The 26,321-nt window shown below is 38.0% G+C and overlaps 1 protein-coding gene across 1 annotated transcript; it reads right to left on the bottom strand.

Annotated features, from left to right (window-relative positions):
• Positions 1–9,662: 9,662 nt before the first annotated feature.
• Positions 9,663–13,224, bottom strand: LOC110885779 (eukaryotic translation initiation factor 5). Its single transcript, XM_022133488.2, has 2 exons — positions 13,084–13,224; positions 9,663–11,526 (listed from the first exon to the last, which is right to left on the bottom strand). Exon 2 carries the CDS (start codon positions 11,205–11,207, stop codon positions 9,912–9,914), a length of 1,296 nt encoding a protein of 431 aa, XP_021989180.1. The 5' UTR covers positions 11,208–11,526; positions 13,084–13,224; the 3' UTR covers positions 9,663–9,911.
• Between the last annotated feature and the right edge of the window lie 13,097 nt (positions 13,225–26,321).

Raw genomic sequence — 26,321 nt, 5'->3', positions numbered from 1 at the left:
AAATAAATTATATTAATTAGTGATGAAATTAATTAAATCACTAACATGTTATTTACAACTAACTATATTCTATTCGATTAATATATTATTGTTATTAGCCATTATGCTTACTACTTAAGATTAAAATATTCAGGGTATTACAATACTACACCTCTTAAAATAATTTTATCCTTGGTGTTAAGGCTAGATCAAAACTACATGATACGGTAACATCTTGTTTATTCAAAATTCAAAGTTGAAGATAAATAATAGATTATTCAAATAGTGTTATTATTGTTAATATTCTATATCTTAAGTTATAAGTCATTCAAATTCAAATATCACGAATAAAAGTTTATATTTTCTTAGCATGCATCGTGAGCTAGTATATTATTTAATACTATAATGGTAACGATGATTTAATACCAACTTAACCTCTTTTTTTATATTCTATAATTTCTACAAGATGAGTAAGTGGCTTAAGACATCTAACACATACAAAACATATTTGAAATTGTATAAACATGTATCATACACAAATTAAAAAAATATAGAGTTACTAACATGACAACGTAAACAGGGACCGGACTAAACTAAATTTAATTGTGATCAAAACAAAATCAAACAGATATAAATTCTTATTACTAAGACATAAAGGGATCAGATAACTACCGGTCCACATAATAGGAATCCAAAAGCACATGTATGTACCTGTAATTCACAATTACGTTCATGACCGTAATTGTCAATCACCTTACATCAATGCCCTAACGGTCCTCCCATCGTGCATCTCGATTGCTGATCCAAATTGTAAGGCAGGAAAAGTGACGACAAAAGAATGATTAACAGTTGTTATATTTCTAAGACATAACCAAATAATAACTAAAGTAGATGTGTTGATCTTGACAAAACATAGAACTGATGTGAAACACCCCTTGAAGCACATATGGTAGCAAGGTTATTATGGTGCGTAATCGACTTCCTACAATGTTGTACTCATTTCAGTCGAGTCATACACCATGTCCCAAGTCATTTAACGAATTCGATAATGAAACAACAATGATGATGGAACACTTATTCGATATATTCAAGATGCATCTGATAACGCTACAGTGTTTAAAACCATATAAGCATCAACACTATTTAGTTTATATAAACCCTTGGATATAATCGAAAGTAATAACAATATAAATTTACTAACAAATCATTATTTGATGAAAAAAAAAACGATTTTCTAGAGTTGAAGTTTTATATTCAATTAACAAATAATTTAGATAACCTATATATAAAAGCACAATACTTAGAACTTATACAAATCTTGTTGATGTGGATCAAGAAAAGGAAATAAAACCGACGCAAAACAACTTCAGAGACAGATACTTATAACATACGCTGACATATATAAAACTACGCACACAATCTAAATCTAAACCTAACTCAAAAACTAAACCTGGCACTTAGAAAAATAACAACCCAAAACTGATGCAAATACTACATCAAATATTACTGCTATTACAAATGGTACGAAAACAAGAACGAATAATGAACATGATCATAAGCAGATTTGGTAGCGATTGACAAAAGAAACGCCTCAAGCAGATAGACCCAAAGATGACAAACTGACGAGTATGAAGATTGATTGGAAGTCGAAATCCTAACCCAACGTCTACCCATTAACTCACAGGTTGTTTTTAAGGTTTAACTTTTCTACAAGAAAGAGCCTTTGCTCTGATACCATAATTGTAACACCCCGACCCGAATAGGGCTGACGTGTCACTCTTACAGATATCAAAACTAAAAACCAATCCATAACGTTAAATAAAAGATCTTAATTACATTTTATTACGTTACTGAAATAAAGAATCTTGGTCAGCAACTTCCTAACGCTCCTCATTGAAATCCCATATTATCCCAGATTACCTGTAAAACAAAAAAAAGACAAACACAAAAAGAAAAATACGGCTAAGCCAAAAGTTGCTCAGTAACGGAGAAATCAACAGTACAAGTAAAGTCATATCAGTGGAAGAAAAACACAACAGAACATAACTGAGACTGAACTGAAACGATTACTAACACGGGTACTGAAAACAAATGCAGACATAAGACTGATACAAAAACTGATACACGAACTGATCTGAAACTGTAACGGACACTGATACAGAAACAGAAATCGGTCATATACATAACCGATTTCGAACCCAACACAAAACCGATGTAGAGACTTATGCATTGTTAACCATGATGACTAAAACCATTTTTCTTGTATAAACGTATTCATTTAATCATTTAATAATGCTATTATTTTAAATATGCGGTACTTGGCAAAACTATTTTCTTATTTGAACATTTGAATTTTATCAAGTAATATTATATCATATTTAATAGAAAATCGTTGTTACACAAAATTAACAAATTTTCTAACTTTGAAAATCTTATATATAAAAAGTAGAGTAAGTTGAATAACCTATATTTCTAAACAGAATACTTATTACAAATTTCGAAAACCGACATGGGAATCCAATACAGAAACAAAAACAAATACATGGACCGAAACATTTTAAATACGGTTTAAAAATCCTATAACGTTTAAAAGAAATGAACATTCAAAAATATTATTTTTAAATAAATGTTTGGATTAAAATTACTATCTGTTAGTTTGTCATATTTCAAAAGTTACTATTTAATCAAGATACTTGTTTTCATAGCTTTGGAGATTATATTTAATAAACAAAATAAATGAGAGAACCTAAGTTTAAAAGTGTAAAAACTTAATCCTTGTAAAGTTTCTTGAAATGATCTGGACAATCGACATGAAACAAAGACATGATTCGATGACAAATATAGAACAGACCTTGGATCAAATACTAAACAAAGATCCTGGCGGATACAAACTAAACGTATAACACGAAATCCGAATCCAAATCGAACTGATACTGAGACGGAAGTGACACAAACCGATACAGATACTGAGTCAAAACACATATAACTAATGCATAACAGAATCAAATACTGAACATATCAGAAACATAATCCGGTACACAATCGGAACCATAATCAGAGTATGTATAATCAGATGCACACATAACTTATCATAACATAATCAGAAACAGAACGTATTCAAATACTGAAACATATACTAACTTACACGACAGATATATCAACAAAATAAGTCGTGTAACACAGAAGCACCTAGAGCCGGAAACAGAGGGGTACACAGGTAGCTACTCTATGCACCAATGAGATGGTGAGTGTGGCGTGCACTCATTATTCCATCCCCAGAAGTCAGAAGTCATAAACAGAAGTCAGACACAGAACTAGGATCGATCCATACGCCTCTAAGGGGCCAAGGTGCTACACAAGCACAAGTCAGAGACGCCGTGATTTTGATTACGCACTGTCACGGAAAGTGTTCATGTCGTTAACGCCCAAACGAGAAGTCAGAAATTCTCGGGTGACAGAGTACAAATACTAAGGCCTTATAAATAATTTAAAGGCACCTAAAAATTAATACTAACAGGAACATGCGACCATGAGTACAAATCTGAGGTATGGCATGTTACAACATACTAATAAACAAACAAACAAATACAAACCGACACCTATAATGGATCACACATCAAACGAAAATAGGTATCGAATCATGAAAATAACACTTTAAGACCAAGACAGTAATCCGTACTACAAAGTAATGGATATGATATAGAGAAATACTATGATGAGAAGACTAAAGAATCCGTACCAACGAGTAACGAAAATCAAAGTATACTACGACGAAAGAAAAACAGAATCCGTACCAACGAGTAACGAAAAATAAAATTATACTATGATGTAAAAGAAACGGAATCTGTACCTTGATTTAGCAAAGCAAGAAAAAATCCAAAATCGATTCGTCTTCGAAAATATTGCAAAACCTAAATCCCGTATTTTCAAGATTAGTTTTTTTTTATATATACATTAATCGAAAATATCATTTTTTTTAGATTTCCCGGCGACCAATAATAACTTACCCAAAAATAAAATACGTTTTTGGTTCAATACTCACAATAATTAATTTAATCGTCTAGTTTATATAACATAGTTTATTATATCTGTATCAAACAATATATATATATATATATAGGTATGTATGAATATATATACACACACCCCACACTCATATTCACAAACATTTCCCCCACACACATGCATGCACAACCCAGACAAAAGCACACACATTCTAACTACATCATACACAATAGACACACACTCATTCATGCACACAACTAAACATTATACATCACATACATTATGAAAATGCATCACACACATAGAAGTGACACATTCATACATAATTAAAATAAATGCATACTTGCATGTACATCAGATTCAAATTTAAAACGAACTCCATATGCAGAACCACTCAAAGCAAAATAATATAAAGCTTCATACTCAAAATCAACTCTCTCTCTCTCTCTATCGTTTTTTTTTAAATCGCCGGAAAGATCTAACTAAAACCCCCCATTACGGTTAACGTAGAGCAATCTAAACCAAGAATTGGATTAAGTTAGTACAAGTCTTGAATCTTACCGAAATCGGATGGAGCAAGAATGGCGACCTGAGGCGTCGGACCGGCGGAATGGAGTAATGGCGATGGCGACTCGCGGTGGCTGACTAGATGATGCCCGGTGATGGGTCTGGTTCACGAAGGCGAAATGGTGCGGCTATGACGAAGCTTGTTCTTCGGCGAAGTGTGATGGCAGTTCGTGCGGTGAATGTGAGCAAAGGTGATGACTAAAGCCGGTACAAATGATGGTGGTTTTGGTCGCGGACTGGATCGAGACTGATAGTGGTGGCGATAAGGCTCATGGCGGCGTAGTTAATCTGATTCGTGAATAATATTGGCGGTGGGTTGTTGGTGTTGCCTGCGATGGTGGTTACAGTGGCGTATGACTAGTATTCGACAACAAGTAGAGGTTCGAGGGTTGAAGGGTTTGTGAGTTGTTACCCAAAATTAGGAGATACAAGGTTCTCGATGATAGATTGGCTGAATGTGTCGATATGCATTCAATGGTTTATTATTTAGAGGTTAATTAGCAATTATAATCATTTAAAGATGGAAATGAAAAATCAAGGTACCTATTTTTGTAAAATAATTCATTACTAAATTTAATTCTCTTTTTAACTTCGACGATTCTTTTTGTTTTGAATGAAAAGTGCCTTTCAATTTCTTAATTTTCACTTTGTGAACTAATAAATACCAAATAATTTATATATATTAAATAAACACATGTATATCCATCTAATTATTATCGTTATTATTTTGATATAGATATTATTACTATTTATTTTCCAAAATAATGCAAACTATTAGTTTACCAAAACATCTAAGATCCGACATATTGTATTATTTGCTTATTTAGTATACAAGCTGGTTAACAAATGTTCGGTACATGTCGATAATCACTTAATCAATTTTACTACGTATTTAGTTTAAGATCCGACATATTTTTTTTTCAATATTTATTATTATAGGGTTTTCCAATTTTCGTATATTACAACTGTTTTCAGTTTTATGATAATGAGAAGGGTTTGATTATGAAGGTGGTTTGAAATTGATTTTTGAAGGGTTTGATTGTGATGAACTTACTGTAGTTTGAAAGAGGAATGGTGTAGAGAGAAAGTGTGAAAATTAAAAAAAAAAGGAAATTAATAAGTTTGAGTGGAAAAGACTAAAATGCCCCTCATGTGAGGGTCATGTAACCAAGATTTAACAGTTGAATTGGATGACGTTAGGGGCGGGGAATTAAATATATATAAACGACATAGATCAGGGAGTAAAATGTCCATTTTTAAAGGTTTGGGGCAAAACCGTTAAAGTGACCAAATCACAGGGAGCAAAATGGAAGTTTACTCTAAATAATAAATTCAATGCACTATTTACTTATTAAAATTTTAGTTTGTTTTTTATTTATTATTAGGTTAGAAACATGTGTATTACATGTGATAGAACCAATGAAATATTAGATGATTATTAATAAGCGAAAAAAATAAAATAAAAAAGTAAGTACATGAGAGAGATCCATAAAGTTTGGGATTTAATATAATTTTCTTATTTATATATCCTATTAAATAATAATAGTATTAGAAAATAATTTAACTAAATCTAATTTAAACGAGAATATAAATTTGATAAAAAAGTTATTATCCTTATCTTAATTATATTTAATTAAACTATTGTTTAATAAGAAAAAGAAATTTAAAAATAAATTAATTCAAAGTATGAAAAAAAGTTATTATCCTTATCTAAATTATATTTAGTTAAACTTTCTTTAATAAGAAAAAAAATTGAAAAATAAGATAAGAAGGTACTAGAGATTGACACGTGTCAAAAAAAAAAGATTTTTCATTTAGACTATCCACTATCACAACCCAACCCAACCCTTTATTAAAATACTAATTTCTCTCTCTTACACCTACACAACCCAATCCATTCAATTTTTCACCCACATTCACAACCCAACCTAAACTAATATTTTATTAAATAAAAATGATTTATAGTTATTGTTTATAAGAAAAAAGACAAAAAAACAATTAAATATTAATATAAGTTGTTGCAAACTTGGGTTGTACACAACCTGGTTGTGAGATATGATGAATTATTAAATTAAAAAATTGCTTGTTTTTTTTTCATTATCCACCTGGCAACCGTTTGTGGAGTTTGGTCACATAGTGAATAGTCTTATTAGTTTAGAAAGATGTTAATTTCACACCTTTTTATGTATAAATTTATAAGTTTAAGGACCAAATGTAATGTAGTGAAAATAGGGGGGGTTAAATGTTAAAATACACAAATTAATTTTAGACTTTTATGTAGATTTTTACAAGTTTTAGAGACTAAATGTAAACTAATAAAACATAGAGGGGTGAAATGTAAAATCTATAAAGTTATTTAACCCTAAAAAGCCTCAAACGCAACAAAACGTAGCCGCTCTTCTTCCTAGTTTCCAGCAAGTTTCAGGCAGAAATTGCAGTTTTCCAGCCGGAATTCATCGTCTGAATCCGCTATAATCGCGCTATAGAGTTGCTACACAGCATGTAGCGAGTGTCTGGCGCAACGCGACGCTATTTGCTATAGCGGTTGCTATGGAAGCTATCGATAACTATGGTTGAAACAATGTATTATTGAGAAAACTAAATTTAAACGATTTAATGTGTTATATTTACTTATGGAAACTTAAAACGATTTCATGTGTTACATTTACTTATGGCAACTAGTAGCAACAACATGCAATAGTGATGGTCAGCAATACCCATTCGGTGGTTGGCTGGTGGCAGTGATGAAGATGACGTTAGTGGCGATGTAGTTTAAAAAAAGGCGTTAACTTCAATGCTTTAAAAACCAGTTCAAACTGGCCGGTTGCATCCGGTGGAACCGGTTAAACCGCCCGATACACCCGGCTATACCGTTTCTGAGCCAAATCCAGTACGGTATAAAAACCGTATTTTAAAACATTGGTTAACTTATTTGTACACTTAAATTAGAAATTAGCTAAATCAACACATGTATAGAAGAACTGGTCATTATATTCATGAGTAGAATAATAAGTAACATTGTGTAGGGATTAGCTGGTCATGAGTAGAAGGAGTTCAATGGTTGACCACTCTGTTCAATCTTATTTTCAAATATGGAAAAATGCCAGATCAGTGGAGGAGTAGCGTAGTAGTGCCCATATATAAGAAGAAAGGAGACGCCTAATGTTGTGGAAATTATAGAGAAATTAAGTTGTTATGTCATACTATGAAATTATGGGAGAAAGTAATTGAGACTAGAATAAGAAGAGAAACCCAGGTTACGGTAAACCAGTTTAGTTTCATGTCAGGGCGATCAACTACAGAAGCGAGGGAGAAAAGGCGGGATCTACATATGGTCGTCATTGACCTTGAAAAGGCATACGATAGTGTGTCTCGTAGATTGTTTTGGGATAGTTTAGAGGGTAGAGGGGTCCCTAGGAGGTATATAGATATAATTAAGGATATGTATAGTAGGACTGAAACGAGTGTACGTACTCCTTCAGAAGATGCGGACTTCTTCTCAGTGGAGGTGGGTCTCCACCAAGGGTCGGCGTTAAGCCCATTTCTTTTTGCGGTTGTCCTAGATGAGTTGTCAAAGTTCATCCAGGAGCCAGTTCCATGGTGCATGCTTTTTGCAGATGACATAGTGTCAATTGAAGAGACTAAACAAAGCCTGAATGTAAGGTTGGAGGAGTGGCGAACAGCCTTAGAGGGGAGGGGCTTAAGGATTAGTCGCTCAAAGACGGAGTATCTCTATTGTAACTTCAATGGTGATGGTGATTGCGAGGACACTTAGATCACTATTGAAGACTAAGCAGTCCCACAGGTAACTAGGTTTAAGTACTTAGAGGATTGTTTATTCAAAGGGATGGAGAGATAGATAGTGACGTAGCCCACCGCATCCAGGCTGGCTGGTGTAAGTGGAGAGCAGCATCTGGGGTGTTGTGTGACAAGCGGTTCCCAACTAAATTAAAGGGGAAATTTTATAGGGTTGCAGTTAGACCTACTATGTTATATGGAACAGAGTGTTGGGCCATCAAAAAGGCACATGCACGCAAGATGGATGTTGCAGAGATGAGGATGCTGAGGTGGATGTGTGAATACACAAGACTAGATCGGATAAGAAATGAGGTTTTCAGGGAAAGGGTAGGAGTAGCTAGTATATCGAAGAAGATTAAAGAAGGGGGATTGAGATGGTTTGGGCATGTGAAGAGAAGGCAGACTACAACGCCAGTTAGAGCAGTGGAAAACTTCATTGTGGAGGGGAGAAGAAGTAGAGGCAGGACTAAATTAGGGGGTAAGGAGTGGGGGGCGGCAAAAGCTTTTCACCGAATCGGCAATGGGTGGCAAACCAATGCCAACCCATTTGCCACTTCCATGTTTGACGAAATTGTTGTGTAATCGGTGAGCCAACACCGATGCGGCAAAGGGAAGAAGGAGAGAGAGAGGGGGGGGTATGGGGTGGGGTCCATTCCAATCTCAACCAATCACATTTTTTTTTCTTTTTTTTATTTAAAAAGTTTACCACTCCACCAAATGTTTAAACCATTGCCAACACTTTTCAGTAAAGTTTAAACACTTTTAACTGATTGACATGGCGCGCTCTGATTGGTCGGCGTTTTGGTTTGCCACTCCAAAGTGTTTAACCACTCCTTACACCCTTAATTTGGGAGGAGCGGATTAGACATGATTTGATAGAGTTGCATCTCTCTGAGGACATGATCCAGGATAGGGATTCGTGGAGACATAGGATAAAGGTAAAGGACTATTAAGGGATGACGTATAGGTACATATGATTGTCTTTAGGTAACATGTGCATTGGTTGTTTTATGATGCTATAAATGTTTATGTAGTATATGCTCACTCCTGTTAATATTTGGTAGTTTTTTTTCACTATGGTACCCGTCTTTTCTGCCTGTATCACGTCTGTTTGGTCATATGTTTTTGTTTTTGAGCCGGAGGTCTTTCTGGAAGCACTCTCTACCCCCAAGGGATAGAGATAAGGTTTGCCTACATCTCACCCTCCCCTGACCCTACCACTAGCTCTGCTATTGGTGGGATATACCGGGTACGGTTGTTGTTGGGTTGTTGTTGTGTAGGGATTAGCTAAATCAACACATGTATAGAAGAACTGGTCATGATAATCAAGAGTAGATAGAATAATACGTAACGTTGTGTAGGGATGATACATAATACACGCCATCTCTCTTAAAAGAAAAGTACACACCAGTTCACAAACGAGGAAAATTAACACACACAACCACCGTTTATTGTTAAGATAACCAACCAAGTCACACGACATCCAAACCAAAGCATTCAAGACACTCAAAAGATAATACCTAAAATAACACAACGACAAAGGAAGTAGAGTAGCTACCATCTTACTCTTCTTCAGTTTCAGACTCTGCACTCTGAAGCCACTCCACAAAAGGCTTTGCATTCTTCCAGACGAGAGAGCTTTTGTTCCCGCCACTTGCTCCCTCCTCGTACCACTTCACGATGTACTCTTCTTCCAGAATGTCCACATCATACAAAGCTTTCAATACAAGCGGCACTTCCTTCACTGCAATCGGGTTTGACTTCTCACAGAAGTCTTCAATTGCTTTTAAAAGAAGCAACTGTGAATCATTTTCACCATCAACAACAGCAGCCAAGTAGTTTTTCTTCTTGAGCGCGTGTTTTGCATACCCTTTCTCCACTCCATCCAGTAATGCCTCGTAAAGAGCGCTTGCATTTTCTTGTGAAGAGCCCGATAGTGACGACAACATTTCCTTTGGACCGACACCCTTCTTCAGATATTCCTTAGCCATGTCAACGAGATTCTTCTTCATCGTCTTGCCATTGGATTTCTCCTCCACCACAGGATTTGTCTTCTTCACAGGCTCTTCTGTAGACAGCATCACCATTTCGGCTGTCACACTACTAAGCTGTTCCTGAATGCGTTGACGGGCCGCTTCTGCTGATGTGTCAGTCTGCCACTGAACCTCGTCATCATCTTCCTCACCAGAACCATTCTCCTTGTCGCCAGCCTGGCTTGCAGCTGGCGAAACACGATCCTCATCAGAAGCATTACCTTTCTTCTTTGACGATGTTTTATCTTTACTGGTCTTCTTCACCGCGTCTTTCGTCTGCTGCTGCAGCTTCTTTTGTACTTTATCTGCTGCCTCACCTTCCTTCAGCCGCTCCTTTTCAGCCCTCCTCATCGCCTTTTTGTCTTTAGAGTTTTTCTTCTGTTCCGGTGGATTCTTCAAGATAAACGATGTCAGCTTGTCTCTCATATCCACATCAGACACAAAGCCACAAGCAGCACATTTCAACTGAACCATCTGACTTTTTGTAATTAGTATCTCTGTTTCTGGATTCCCGCAACCGTAACACTGAACATACTTTTTGATAAAATTCTCAAGGAGACCAGCTAGTTTTGCAGTGTCATGAGAACCGTTCACAAGTGACACCCCTGTTTTTTCATCAAACTTAGACTGTGCTCCAAGCTCACACCCGAAATATTTTGTAGTGTAAGAAGCTGGCCTAGCCAAAGCTTTAGCAACATCAACCATGTTCACTATATTCGTTTTGATGCCGTTTCCTCGCCCCTCAATCTTCGTAATCATCTTTGGCATCTTATACCTGTAGAATGCATCATCGCTATTGCTGGCACCAATGTTCTGCAAAGCCATTGTTATTGGTTCCTCGAGTAGTCAAAGTGTCAGATCACAGATTTTTGAAGCAAAAACACGAGCAATCAGTTGTTGTAAGGAATGAAGGTAGCTGCGCCAAGCTGCTGCAACCACAGAGTTCTCTATAGGAGCTCGAAGCATACAGCCAACCGCTTTCAACAGGATAGGTGTTTCCTTCTTGAAAGGATATAGGACAATACTCTCCCAATAACCCGATAGACCCTAAGTAGAGAATACCCTGCTCGGACATAAAAATACCCTTTTTATAACCTTCCAAAAGCTCCACCTTGCAATATCTTAAAAGCTGATTGCCTTGCACCTTCATAGAAGTTATGGTAAGAAATTAGTAACCCAGAAAAGTAACATAACAAATCATAAATGCGAATTACCACAATGCGCTTTAAATGTCATACCACAAGAAATGTATAGCAGTGATGAAATGTATAGAGCGATTAACACCAGTAAGACAAACATGTTGAAGGCTATTAAACAAAACACTTTTACTGAACAACATTGTTAAAAAACATACAAAACTATGACCCAACAAAGAAGTAAGACGGTACCAACCATGTGATTGTTTCAACCACATCTTAATCGCAACAAAATCCACATAGAACAGCATATTAACAATATAATCAAGTATGACTGAAGAAAATTATGCTGTTAATAGGAATAACACAACCCTTAACGGGGTATATCAAGTCAGCTTTATATTGACTTCACAATTTGCAAGTGCTATTAATCCAGCACCGACTATTTAAGTTTCTCAAGATTGCATAGATGTAATCATTGTATAAAGTAACTTCTAACCAAGTTCAATCATAAGAGCGTATCACCACAATACGATTCAATTGTGGCAACATCGCCAATGTGACAACATATTACTTACAAAAAACACACTTATGTTGTCAAATATATACACATAGCAATTACTTAACAATAAAATGCTCAAGTATGTAACAAAACAATGACTAGTTTTGTCTGTTTCAACCACACAGCAACATAACCAATTATGACTGAGATATCAGACAGACAGGTTACGTTCTTATAAGGAATAACGAATGCATCCCTCAACAGTTCAACCAGAAATATCATGTCCGCCTTATATCGACTTTGACAATTTGTGTGTGAATGTGTGTTATTAAAGCAAACCGGTGCCAATTATTTAAGTTCCTCAAGATTGCATAAATATGATCATTAAAAAAGTAACTTCCAACAATATTCAATATGCGTCACCATAAAGAGAGTAACTGTTAAAATTCAAAGACGAAACTATACAAATAGTTAAGAGTATTATAGATGACATTGTAGCACCACTTATATAACATCAGATCTATTTCTAGGCTTCTAGCACCGATACAACACAAACATATATCATAAAACCTATTTCATTAATATTTTCCCTATTTGTAAGAAGATCATAAAAATTAAAAAGTGATCAAATACTCCTCTGCCAATTCCTTAAACCACCACATACAAATTTTCAGTATTAAAACAATCATAAAAAAATACAGCACATCAACAACGAAACACACACAATCGTGAGTCAAATAATCGAAGTTCCATCACATAATCAGAGACCACAAGTTCGATCAAGTAATCCAAATGCAACACGGAAACAAAAATCCGAAAACGACGGCAAACAATAAACATCCACAACATTTTCAGATCTCGGATGAAAACTGTCTGCGTAAATCTCTAACAATATCGATTATAACTTATTAAAACAACAGAATAAACTCGTTAAATTATCAACAAACAGGCCGATATACATAGCAACTCCACCGTAACAAGCAATTAATAATAACGATTAGCATAAATCAAAACATCATAAGGAATAATAATCGGAATCGAATATAGAGTTGTTGAAAGTTACCAATCGATAGAGATGTAAGAGGCGCCTAGGGTTTTCAGTTTCAATCGTGGCCAATAGATGATGAGCGATTCAGAGAAAAAGATCCGTCTTATTATCGCCCACACTCCACGTATTGTTGATTCTACTTATGAAAGTGTCACTGTTTGACCCTTCATCTTTTGATGTTTATTGTTTTTGGTCCAATAGGTTTTTTATATTTGTAACTAATGGACCCTTATCCTTATAATTAGGGATGAGCTCGGTACATAAACCATTGTAACATCAACTTATAATTAGGTATTCCCATTAGGTATAGGAATTTTCATCCTGTCATTCTGTTGTCGTACCGATATCGAATTCATGTTGCCCTACTCATTAAGTTTCTCAAAAAAAAAAAAAAAAAATCTTTGTTCTCCGCGGAGAACCTAGCGACATTAATCTTCAACTTATATTTCCCAATTTAGTGTTGGCCATGCTTCTTGCCAAATCGAAACGATCCTCCATCCCTAAAAGTCACAAAGCCAAACCTATTCCCTGCCTTGTCACGTTTTCGTGCCACATAAACCCTTGTAGCATCTCCAAAAACTTTGAAAGTCTCTTCCACATCCTTAGAACTAGCCTTGTCCAAAAGATTACACACAAAGAATTTTGCAACCCCGACCAGACAGGAGCCGCTATTATCCCTCTCTTGGTCTTCTGCCGACATAGGTTAAAATTTTGATTGTTTATTGATTTATTTACCAAATTACTATTTTAGTCAATTTCAGCTAAATTCATTATTAGAAGATAAAAAAGCACAAGTTTTACAATTCAACCTTCGATATCGCTCAAATTAATTATAATAGTGATTATTACCCATTTCATCCATTAGTGATTGTTGCTTCAAAAAGTAATGAGAAAGACTATTGTTATTATTGATTGAGTGGGGGCTTGTTCTTGGTTATGCCTCCCCTTGTGGGGATAGTTGTGACAACTGTGTTCTGTAAACGATGTACAATGTAAAACAATATCAATTATCAATAAAACAATGTGTTTTGGTGTTATTATATGTGTATTTGTGTTTGATGATTTTGCGATTTGATTCGAGTTCGATTTCAAGCTTTAAATCGCTTTCTGGAAGGTTATACGCAAACTGGTGCGTAAACGTCATCAGTTTAACACAACAAACACTCCAGAATAGTGAAATAGGCTTGACATACCTTAAATAACCTTTACATAACTTAGAAATAAGTTTTGGATGGTTTGGTGTGTCAAAATCAAGTTTGTTCGATCGCAGAGACTATTTGTGTCAAAATGCGAAACTATGCCGATTTGTATAGTAACGAACATTCCGGAACTTGATCATAAGTTAAACATACCTTAAATATCCTTTACATAGTTTAGAAATAGGCTTTGAGGGTTTGGTATGCGAAAATAAACTTATTTGATCAATAGGGACTAAAAGCGTCAAAAAGTGCATAAGTTGCATTTTCGCACATATCGTACGTTCTGAATATATCCGGACATCCAAATATTTTTGTGATCATTAAAATATTTTATTTTAGTGATTGGAATGTAAAAATACCATTCGCCGCTTAATTTGGATCGTTTTTACGTCCGTTACGACTTCCGTCGTAATTAACCTAATAACGCAACCGTACGACCAAACGAACCGACATCTGAGATTTTTTTGAGCATATTTTAAGTTCTCTATACTTTAACTTCATTTTAGAGCCTTGAAATGGAGTTAACGGGGCTTAAACGTGTCAAAAATGCATCGAAAACCAAGTTTTAGGCCTGCAGGGACTAAACTTGTAAATCTGCCAAACTTCTTACGCGGGGCGCGTAAGCCTTGTATGGCTTTTACGCGGGGCGTGACAGCTGCCTAGTACAGAAACATTGAATCTGGCTTTCCAGCCTGTTTTTGATGGTTTTGTTCATGGTTTTTCAATACCATTTAATGGATTTTGATTGTTATTAGTGTCCCATTGTATTGTAAAACCTTGTGCCCACATGTATGGTCAAGATCAAGGCACGATTTGCGAGAAACGATCCTAACGGTTCTTCAAAATCTATATAAACCCAAGCTTTCTTTCATTTCTGCTCACACTTGATCTGATTAATGCTCTAAGTTGAAGCCTTTGCTTCATACCTGAGTATTTTGGATCAAAATCTTCCTAACTTGGACCCTTTGTAAGTTTTTTTCGTGCTTTTATTGCTTTTCAAGCATAAAAGTCAAACAGTGTTTGACTTTCTGCTTTGACCAGTCTTTGGTCAACACAAAGTTCGTTTGAACTTTGCAACGTGAGCGTAATCACAATGGTTATAGTCCCGTGTGACTATACCTACTGATTACCACGTTGATTAGGCGTAGTGACGAGTCATAGTTTCGTCAAAGTACGTGTTCATGCGTATTTTGCGACGAAACTATCTTTGGGTATCAAAGCACTTTGTTTTGTTATCAAAACCTGTTTTCTAACTTAGTTAAACATGTTTTAACATGTTTAGCTCGTCACTTTTAGTGTAGTGCTTGCTTAGAGTCGTAAGTCAACCAGTCTAAACCACCGCTTAGACTTTCGAACTTGACCCGTTTGGTCGATCAGTAGGATCCGACCAAGCATATTTGTGACCATAGTTGTATATGGAATAACCTTCCGAGGTTATACCTTATGGTCACTTAGTTTAATTAGTTGTATGATAGGTAGTTTATATGCCTTAGGTAAATGACCAAAATGCCCTTTTCATGCATAATTGGATTTTAAGCATATGTAACTTAAACTTTTGTCACTTAACTAATTATGCAACATGTTTTAGCATATAATACTTGTCATAGGACTAGTTAGACGTCTCGAACGCGCGTTTGCATGAACGACGCGTTAAAGTAGCGTAAGCTACCTTAATTGGTCGCGACGGGTCGAAAGCACTTAGGATACGTTCCGATCTAAAATGTAGGCTTTGTTAAACCATATCACATGAGTTCCAATACTCATTTGGTTTACGAAACCTCATTCTATCCGATCTTCCGATTTAGGTGTCGATTTATTAACTAGTGATCTGATTACTAGGTACTACTTGATTTCCTTGGTTTGCCTGAGCTTCGTTAAGATCATTAGATCAAGGATAATTGCAATTCAATGTGAGTACATAGTTCCCCTATTTTACTGTTTTCAATTGTTTTGGGGTGATTCATATGTGTTAAATGATTTCGATGTTTTTTAACGATGGTTTCGAAAATGGTTAATATGGTTTATATAAAACTAAAAACGATTTCGATAATGTGAACAAACTTGTTAGACGTAGTTACATAATGAATAACATTCATTAGTTTTGGCCGAACCGACCAGTATTAGGTTATGGTACCATAGGATCTGACAAATCCTGTTATCAGACTACACCCATGGTTATGTGTGGTGGTTATGTGGGTAACGACTGAATCTGTGATTGTTAACTTACCCTTTGATGGTTTGTTAATTCGAGTTGAACGATGGACGAGTTGCGAAGGTCTGGATGGTATTAGCGAGACGACCAAAAGTAGTTTTCACAATTAAAACGAGAGCGTTTGGGACGATTTAAACGATTTTGGAAACGACTTGAACAAGTTAAACGCTTTGAACAAACGATTGGTTTTGGGTTGTGATTAGATAATGGGACGGGTGTAACATGATAAAAGCATGGTAGATACGCCGCTGGTACTTCTTATATATAACTGTTTTTATCATATTACATTCCGTGGCATTATTTAGTTCACTTGGGCAAACGATTTTGAAACGATGTCACGTAACGATGCTTTTTAAATGATATAAACCATACGAGTTTTATAACAAGAACAATTTACTATTTGGTTTACTTAAACAAATGTTTTGGGTTAAGAATCATGGCTACGAGATTTTATAAACTATAACCAACTTGATTTGAGTTGGTTAATCATGTTGCAATACTATACACTTTTCAAAACAAGGTTTGTAACTTTTGACTCTTGTAGTCTAATGAGGTACTGCAACATGTAAACGAGCCATGAATCTGATACTCTCATAAAACCTATGTGTTCGCCAGCATTTCTTGCTGACTTTGTTTTAACATATGTTTCAGGTGGTGTTGAATGATGTTGATTGCTAGGATGCATGTTCACATAGGATCTGGACGAGGCCTTAGTGACATAATAACAATGATAGTCGATGTGTAACTTGTTTATTTTGTTTTAAGACAATGTAAATTATCTAATGAATCAATAAAACAAAATTTTTGTATCCATGGTTGTGAAACAATAATTCTGCCACTCCACTCCCCGATGTTTCCGCCACGGTTTCGTTGTTTTAACGCGGTCGGGGTGTGACAATAGTGAACAATGGAAAAAATATAAATGACAGAAGAGTGAAGTGAGTAGGGGTGTTCAAAAAACTCGTGGCTCGCAGCTCGCTCGAAAAAAGCTCGAAGAAAGCTCGGCTTGAAATTGGCTCAATTGTAAACGAGCCAGCTCGGCTCGGCTCGGTTTGTAAACGAGCCGAGCTCGAGCTTGGCCTGGCTCGGCTCGTGAGCTCGTGAGCTGGCTCGATAAGGTTTACATCCTTATTTTTTTGTCCCACATCGCTTGGAAAACAAAAACTAAGGGAGTATCTCCACTATAAAAGAAGGTAAAGACAATGTACAAAGTGAATTAACTATTTATATTTGCATATTTAGCCATATGGTTAAATTAAATGGCAATTATGGCCCTTAGTCCATGAAGAAATTCATTTTTAAGAGCTTCTTAAGTAGTAAATTTTGCGGTTCTTTGTTAGTTCGAGCTAAATCGAGCCGAGCCGAGCTAGCTCGAATTCTAATCGAGTCGAGCTCGAGCCTCAAATGTTAGCTCGATTTGAAATTCGAGCTCGAGCCTAGCCAGCTCGAATCGAGTTCGAGCCGAGCTCGAGCTGGGTCTAGCTCGACTCGACTCGGCTCGTTTACATCCCTAGAAGTGAGAGATAAGACGATCTATTCGATCTGGTGTGTCCAACAACGAAACCTCAACCTCCTTTTTATAGCAAATTCCCACTCTTACTTCGTGTAGTGGGTTTGAACGGTTAAGTCTATATCTGGCATGTTGCTTTCTCATTTCCATTGCTTCAGGCCTGGGAACCTTCATCATTTCCTAATCGGGTAAAGGTTTAATAATAGACTCTGTTGTGACTGCCACTGTCACACCCCAAAATCCACAAGCGGAGTACCACCGCTTGGAGGCATGACTGACCAGGATCAACCCACAAATCATATTGAACAACGTAATTAAGTAAATAAAACCAACCACAATATAATTGGTGTCCAAAAGAAAGTAACCAACTTTATGTTAGCAGCGGAGGCATAAAATGTAAAACCCAAACATAAGTAATAAGTTCATAAAGTTTAAATGTTTAACATGGAAGTCAACAGTGCATGTCCCACGACGATCACTCCTCCCTGTGCAAGCTCCATAAGCACCTAACGACCTGCAAGGCATGTAACAACGAGTCAACAACAAAGTTGAGCGAGTTCACAGTTGGTTGTTTAGTTTTACAAGTTTGTTTTGAAAACCATAAGTTGTTTCGTAAACCACGAGTTAACCAGTATCTTTGTTTTCCCCAAACCGTATCCATAATCAGTGTGGGCTTCCCCATGTGAACCACTAGACCGTTACCATATCGACAACTGACGAAAGTAAGTTGTGCCCTAAGTCAATGTCTGTCATCATTGACTGAGTGCCCAGAACCATTAGTACACGCCCGTCCTACCGGCACGGTGTGAGGCTTGTCAACCCTAATAGCGCTATTAACTAATGACCCGCTCGCCATTGGCCCGGCGATTAAGTCGATATAAAAATGAGGGACTTAATGATAGAGTTTTGTCTAGTAAGTTTAAGGTTGTTGTCCTACCCAAGGAGGACGAACATACGTATTCTACCCAAGGAGAATACGCATGATTAACATTGGCATCCTACCCATGGAGGATGGAGGTACATATCCTACCCAAGGAGGATATGTAGGTTCCGTTTTAATTCTTTAACCCATTCCTAACCACCGGGAATCCCATGCCTTAGAAAGTGTGTGAACTCACCTCGGTTTGCTCGGTATGCTAAATTACTTGCTCACAAATATTCAGTCAAAGCCTATAGTATGCATGTATACACAATCAGTTTATGTTCTTAACTTTCACACAATCCAACATCACAAGGTGTGCTTGGCAGTTAACATCATGTAACACTTAAACAGTTATTTCAAGTTCATACCATTCATGCTCCACACAACCAAAAACCCTAAAGATTATCTAACAGTTACGTCGACTTCATCAAACAATCGCTCAATCAGATTAATTTATACAATCACATAGATTACTCAATCATCATACAAAAGCATCACAATACTTAATATCTAGCATGAAACCTAGTTTATGAATTCATCAAGTCGATTTAACATAACACATCATATAATCGAACACTATTAGTATGTTAACATGCTTTCAGATCCTGATCACATTAATAACATTCAAGATCATGCATTCAATCATATCAATCCTAGTTCCGCAAACAATAAATAACAATCATCCAATGTATAACAACAATCTAATCACAAAGATGGCATACTAACCAGTTACGATACGAGACTAGCAAAGGTTTCGAGAGAGCTAGGGATTGCCGTCACACAAAGGAGAGGAAGAGAGAGACCTTAGGGTTTTCAAAATAACATCTTACGTAACCTACACTCTTTTATACATAGGTTGTATCGTGTTGGGCCCTTAATGGGCTTCGGCGAAATCTGGGCCCACGAAAACCCTAGATTTCGTCGTGAGGGTTATGGCGAAAACCCTTGGGTTTTCGTCGGGCAGGCTAATGGCGAAAACCCTCTTGGTTTTCGTCATGCACATTAATAGCACATCACATATTTCACAAAGTCCATGTTTAACATTTAACCAATTAACACTAAACAGCAATTTACAATCAAATAACCAGGTGCACATAAAAGAACGCAACGAATTAAGAAAACACAGTTGTGAAAGAAAGACCTCAAAAACTCGGGTTGTCACATCATCCCCAACTTGAAAGAAATTCATCCCGAAATTTAGCACGTGGTTACTGAGGAAGCTAGTTGTGTTGCGTTGTTTCCCGGTTTTCCTGGGGTGTCACATCTATCATCCCCCCGTTGGTTTGGAATTTCATCCCGAAATTCCGCAGTAGTTTCAGCCTCAGTAGTGGTTGTACTCTTCTCGAACAATTGGGGATACTTGAGTTTCAGTTGGTCTTCTCATTCCCAGGTGAACTCTGGGCCACGACGGGAGTTCCAACGAACTCGAACAAGAGGTATTCTAGTACGCTTGAGAATCTTAACGTCTCGGTCTGTGATTTCTACTGGTTCCTCGACGAATCGCAACTGATCATCGATTGTGAGCTCCTTCAAAGGAACTATAAGGGTCTCATCTGACAGATACTTCTTCAGATTTGACACGTGGAATACGTTGTGAACTCCACTGAGTTCTTCAGGTAGGTTCAACTTGTAAGCGACTTTGCCAATTTTCTCAATGATTCCGAACGGTCCGACATAACGCGGATTGAGTTTGCCTCGTTTGCCAAAACGAACTACACCTTTCCAAGGTGAGACTTTGAGTAGCACTCGATCCCCAACCTGGAACTCGAGTGGTTTCCTGCGCTTATCAGCGTAGCTTTTCTGACGGTCGCGAGCTGCTGCCATTCGTTGTCGTATCTGAGCAATCTTCTCAGTCATGTCTACCACAAGTTCTGGGCCTGTGATTTGGCTGTCACCAACTTCTGCCCAGCAAAGAGGTGATCGGCATTTATGTCCGTACAATGCCTCAAACTGAGCGGCCTGGATACTGGTGTGGTAGCTGTTATTATTCGAAAATTCCACTAAAGGTAGATGTCGTTCCCAGCCGTTACCAAAATCAATCACACATGCCCTAAGCATGTCTTCGAGGGTTTGGATGGTGCGTTCAGACTGCCCATCCGTTTGTGGGTGATGTGCTGTGCTCATGTCTAATAGAGAGCCAAAAGACTTGTGCATCGCTTGCCACAATTCAGAGGTAAAACGTGCATCACGATCGGAAATAATGGAGGTTGGCACCCCGTGCCTCGAAACCACTTCCTTCAAGAAAACGTCTGCTAGGGTAGAAAACTTGTCTGTTTCTTTAGTAGCCAAAAAGTGTGCAGACTTAGTCAATCGATCCACTATCACCCAAATAGTGTCATTTTCTGCGTTGAGATCTAGGCAGGCCAGTAACGAAATCCATGGAGATTTGCTCCCATTTCGATGTCGGGATCTTTGGTTGTTGGAGTAGGCGTGATGGTTTCTGATATTCGATCTTGACTCTCGCACAAGTCAAACATTTACTGACGTAGGTTGCTATGTTGGCTTTCATGCTAGGCCACCAGTATGTAGTCTTTATGTCATGGTACATCTTATCCGAACCAGGATGTACTGAGTATCGAGACTTATGTGCTTCATCCATCACAAGCTCGCGTAATTTTCGATAAAGTGGAACCTAGATGCGCCCGTTCACATAGTAGGCGCCATCTTCCTTTTGTTCTAACCGTTTCCTCGATCCTCGTAAGGACTCAACCCTGATGTTCTCTGCTTTCAACGCTTCAACCTGAGCATCTCGTATCTGAGTAGGAAGACTAGATTGGATGGTAAGTTATAACGCACGCACCCGCTTAGGTGTGGTCTCCTTTCGACTGAGGGCGTCGGCCACAACATTGGCCTTGCCCGGATGGTATTTGATAGCGCATTCATAATCATTCAAGAGCTCGACCCATCGACGTTGTCGCATGTTTAACTCCTTTTGCTTGAAGATATGTTCGAGACTCCTGTGATCGGTGTAAATGGTGCACTTGGTACCGTACAGGTAATGTCTCCATATCTTAAGTGTGAAAACAACAGCTCCCAGCTCTTGATCGTGTGTAGTGTAATTTCTTTCATGGACCTTAAGCTGGCGTGATGCGTAAGCAATGACCTTGTCACGTTGCATCAACACGCAACCAAGTCCTTGGATGGACGCGTTGCAATAAACCACAAAATCATCTGTGCCTTCGGGCAATGAGACAATAGGTGCGCTACAAAGTCTATTCTTTTAAGTGTTGAAACGCGGACTCCTATGCATCACCCCAACGATAGGTGACACCTTTCTGTGTTAGTGAAGTGAGAGGTTACGCAATCTTTGAGAAATTCTTGATGAACCTTCTGTAGTATCCCGCCAAACCCAAGAATTGGCGGATTTCTGTTGGTGTACGGGGTGCAGGCCAGTTCTTGATCGAGTCTACCTTGGATGGATCAACATGAATCCCATCCTTGTTTACCACGTGGCCTAGAAAGTGGACTTCACGTAGCCAAAAGTCACATTTCGATAATTTGGCATAAAGCTGCTCTGCTCGAAGGAGTTCCAGAATAAGCCGCAGATGATGTTCGTGTTCCTCCTGACTCTTAGAGTAGATCAGGATGTCGTCGATGAATACAATAACGAACTTATCTAGGTAAGGCTTGCACACTCTGTTCATAAGATCCATGAAGACCGCCGGTGCATTAGTCAATCCGAAAGGCATAACCAGAAACTCGTAATGCCCATAACGAGTCCTGAATGTTGTTTTAGAGATATCCTCGTCTCAGACTCTCAGTTGATGGTAGCCTGACCTCAGGTCGATCTTTGAGTAGAAACTCGACCCTTGCAACTGGTCGAATAAGTCATCAATGCGTGGAAGAGGATAACGATTCTTCACGGTCACTTTGTTGAGTTCGCGGTAGTCAATATACATTCTGAAGGTACCGTCTTTCTTCTTTACGAATAACATTGGAGCTCCCCAAGGCGAAGAGCTAGGACGTATGAAACCCTTGTCCAAGAGCTCTTGCAGTTGAGTGGACAGTTCTTCAAGTTCTGATGGAGCTAAACGATAAGGTGCACGAGCTTTTGGTGCTTCTCCAGGAGCTAGCTCGATTTGAAACTTGACTTGTCAATTAGGCGGAAGTCCAGGTAATTCCTCAGGAAATACCTCAGGAAAGTCGCGCACAATAGGAATGTCTTCTATCTTCTTTTCTTTCGAGGATGCATCAGAAACGAGGGCTAGAATAGCAGTGTGGCCCTTTCGCAAACACTTCTGGGCCTTAAGGAAAGAGATGATGCCCACAACAGCACCGCTCTTGTCGCCATGAATCATGAGAGGTTCTTCACCAGAACGAGGAATACGGACGATTTTCTCCTTGCAAATAATCTCCGCTTGATGTTGGGATAGCCAATCCATCCCAATAACGACGTCGAAACTACCAAGAACGATAGGAATAAGATCGATAGAAATGGTCTGACCAGCTAAGACGAGATCACAATCCTTAACCATGTGTGTGGCCTCGAGACTTTTACCGTTTGCTAGCTCTACCATGTGCTTGGTGTTCAAAAGTGTTGCAATGCGCTTAAGCATTTGGCTAACTTTTAAGGACACATAACTAGTATCGGCACCCGAATCGAATAAAACAGTAACAAAGAAGTCATCCCCAATATCTACAAGCGGAGTATCACCGCTTGGAGGCGTGACTGACCAGGATCAAACCACCAATCATATTGAACAACGTAATTAAGTAAATAAAACCAACCACAATATAATTGGTGTCCAAAAGAAAGTAACCAACTTTATGTTAGCAGCGGAGGCATAAAATCTAAAACCCAAACACAAGTAATAACTTCATAAAGTTTAAATGTTTAACATGGAACTCAACAGTCCATGTCCCACAACAATCACTCCTCCCTGTGCAAGCTCCATAAGCACCTAACGACCTGCAAGGCATGTAACAACGAGTCAACAACAAAGTTGAGCGAGTTCACAGTTGGTTGTTTAGTTTTACAAGTTTGTTTTGAAAACCATAAGTTGTTTCGTAAACCACGAGTTAACCAGTATCATTGTTTTCCTGAAACCATATCCATAATCAGTGGGGGCTTCCCCATGTGAACCACTAGACCGTTACCATATCGACAACTGACGAAAGTAAGTTGTGTCCTAAGTCAATGTCTATCATCATTGACTGAGTGCCCAGATCCATTAGTACACGCCCGTCCTACCGGTACGGTGTGAGGCTTGTCAACCCTAATAGCGCTATTAACTAATGACCCGCTCGCCATTGGCCCGACGATTAAGTCGATATAAAAATGAGGGACTTAATGATAAAGTTTTGTCTAGTAAGTTTAAGGTTGTTGTCCTACCCAAGGAGGAGGAACATACGTATTCTACCCAAGGAGAATACGCATGATTAACATTGGCATCCTACCCATGGAGGATGGAGGTACATATCCTACCCAAGGAGGATATGTAGGTTCCGTTTTAATTCTTTAACCCATTCCCAACCACCGGGAATCCCATGCCTTAGAAAGTGTGTGAACTCACCTCGGTTTGCTCACAAATATTCAGTCAAAGCCTATAGTATGCATGTATACACAATCAGTTTATGTTCTTAACTTTCACACAATCCAACATCACAAAGTGTGCTTGGTAGTTAACATCATGTAACACTTAAACAGTTATTTCAAGTTCATACCATTCATGCTCCACACAATTGATTTCTCAGTTTTTTCTAACATAGCTACCCTTTAACAGACCTAACAGACTTAACTGAGTTACTGTGTCTGTTTCCCAACTTGACAAAACATTCGGCGAAATCCCTTCGGCGAAAACCCCCAGGCGACGAAATCCCTTGGGCGACGAAATCCCAAAGGGTTTTCGTCGGGTAAGTGTCTTCGTCGACATAGTGATTTCGTCGAGGTAAAGCATGATCATCATCATCAGTTACACAACCAAAAAACCCTAAAGATTATCTAACAGTTACGTCGACTTCATCAAACAATTGCTCAATCAGATTAATTTATACAATCACATAGATTACTCAATCATCATACAAAGCATCACAGTACTTAATATCTAGCATGAACCCTAGTTTATGAATTCACCAAGTTGATTTAACATAACACATCACATAATCGAACACTATTAGTATGTTAACATGCTCTCAGATCCTGATCACATTAATAACATTCAAGATCATGCATTCAATCATATCAATCCTAGTTCCGCAAACAATAAATAACAATCATCTAGTGTATAACAACAATCTAATCCCAAAGATGGCATACTAACCAGTTACGATACGAGACTAGCAAAGGTTTCGAGAGAGCTAGGGATTGCCGTCACACAGAGAAGAGGAATAGAGAGACCTTAGGGTTTTCAAAATAACATCTTACGTAACCTACACCCTTATATACGTAGGTTGTATCGTGTTGGGCCCATAATGGGCTTCGGCGAAATCTGGGCCGGCGAAAACCCCAAATTTCGTCGTGAGGATTATGGCAAAAACCCTTGGGTTTTCGTTGGCCAGGCTAATGGCGAAAACCCTCTTGGTTTTCATCATGCACATTAATATATATATATATATATATATATATATATATATTAATAGCACATCACATATTTCACAAAGTCCATGTTTAACATTTAACCAATTAACACTAAACAACAATTTACAATCAAATAACCAGGTGCACATAAAAGAACGCAACGAATTAAGAAAACGCAGTTGTGAGGAAAGACCTTGAAAACTCGGGTTATCACATCATCCCCAACTTGAAAGAAATTTTGTCCCGAAATTTAGCACGTGGTTACTGAGGAAGCTAGTTGTGTTGCGTTGTTTCCCGGTTTTCCTGGGGTGTCACATCTATCATCCCCCCGTTGGTTTGGAATTTCGTCCCGAAATTCCGCAGTAGCTTTAGCCTCAGTAGTGGTTGTACTCTTCTCGAACAACTGGGGATACTTGAGTTTCATTTGGTCTTCTCGTTCCCAGGTGAACTCTGGGCCACGACGGGAGTTCCAACGAACTCGAACAAGAGGTATTCTGATGCGCTTGAGAATCTTAACGTCTCGGTCTGTGATTTCTACTGGTTCCTCGATGAATCGCAACTGATCGTCGATTGTGAGCTCCTTCAAAGGAACTATGAGGGTCTCATCTGACAGACACTTCTTCAGATTTGACACGTGGAATACGTTGTGAACTCCACTGAGTTCTTCAGGTAGATTCAACTTTTAAGCGACTTTGCCAATTTTCTCAATAATTCCGAACGGTCTGACATAACGCGGATTGAGTTTGCCTCGATTGCCAAAATGAACTACACCTTTCCAAGGTGAGACTTTGAGTAGCACTCAATCCCCAACCTGGAACTCGAGTGGTTTCCTGCGCTTATCAGCGTAGCTTTTCTAACGGTCGCGAGTTGCCGCCATTCGTTGTCGTATCTGA

This window comes from Helianthus annuus, chromosome 10 (genome assembly GCF_002127325.2).
Source record: "Helianthus annuus cultivar XRQ/B chromosome 10, HanXRQr2.0-SUNRISE, whole genome shotgun sequence".
NCBI classification, from domain to species: domain Eukaryota; kingdom Viridiplantae; phylum Streptophyta; class Magnoliopsida; order Asterales; family Asteraceae; genus Helianthus; species Helianthus annuus.
The sequence above is the reverse complement of the archived record's forward strand: the minus strand, read 5'-3'. Positions and strand labels throughout refer to the sequence as shown.

Excerpts from the sequence above, each read along its gene's own strand:
- LOC110885779 (XM_022133488.2), bottom strand. The coding sequence starts at position 11,207 with ATGGCTTTGCAGAACATTGGTGCCAGCAATAGCGATGATGCATTCTAC.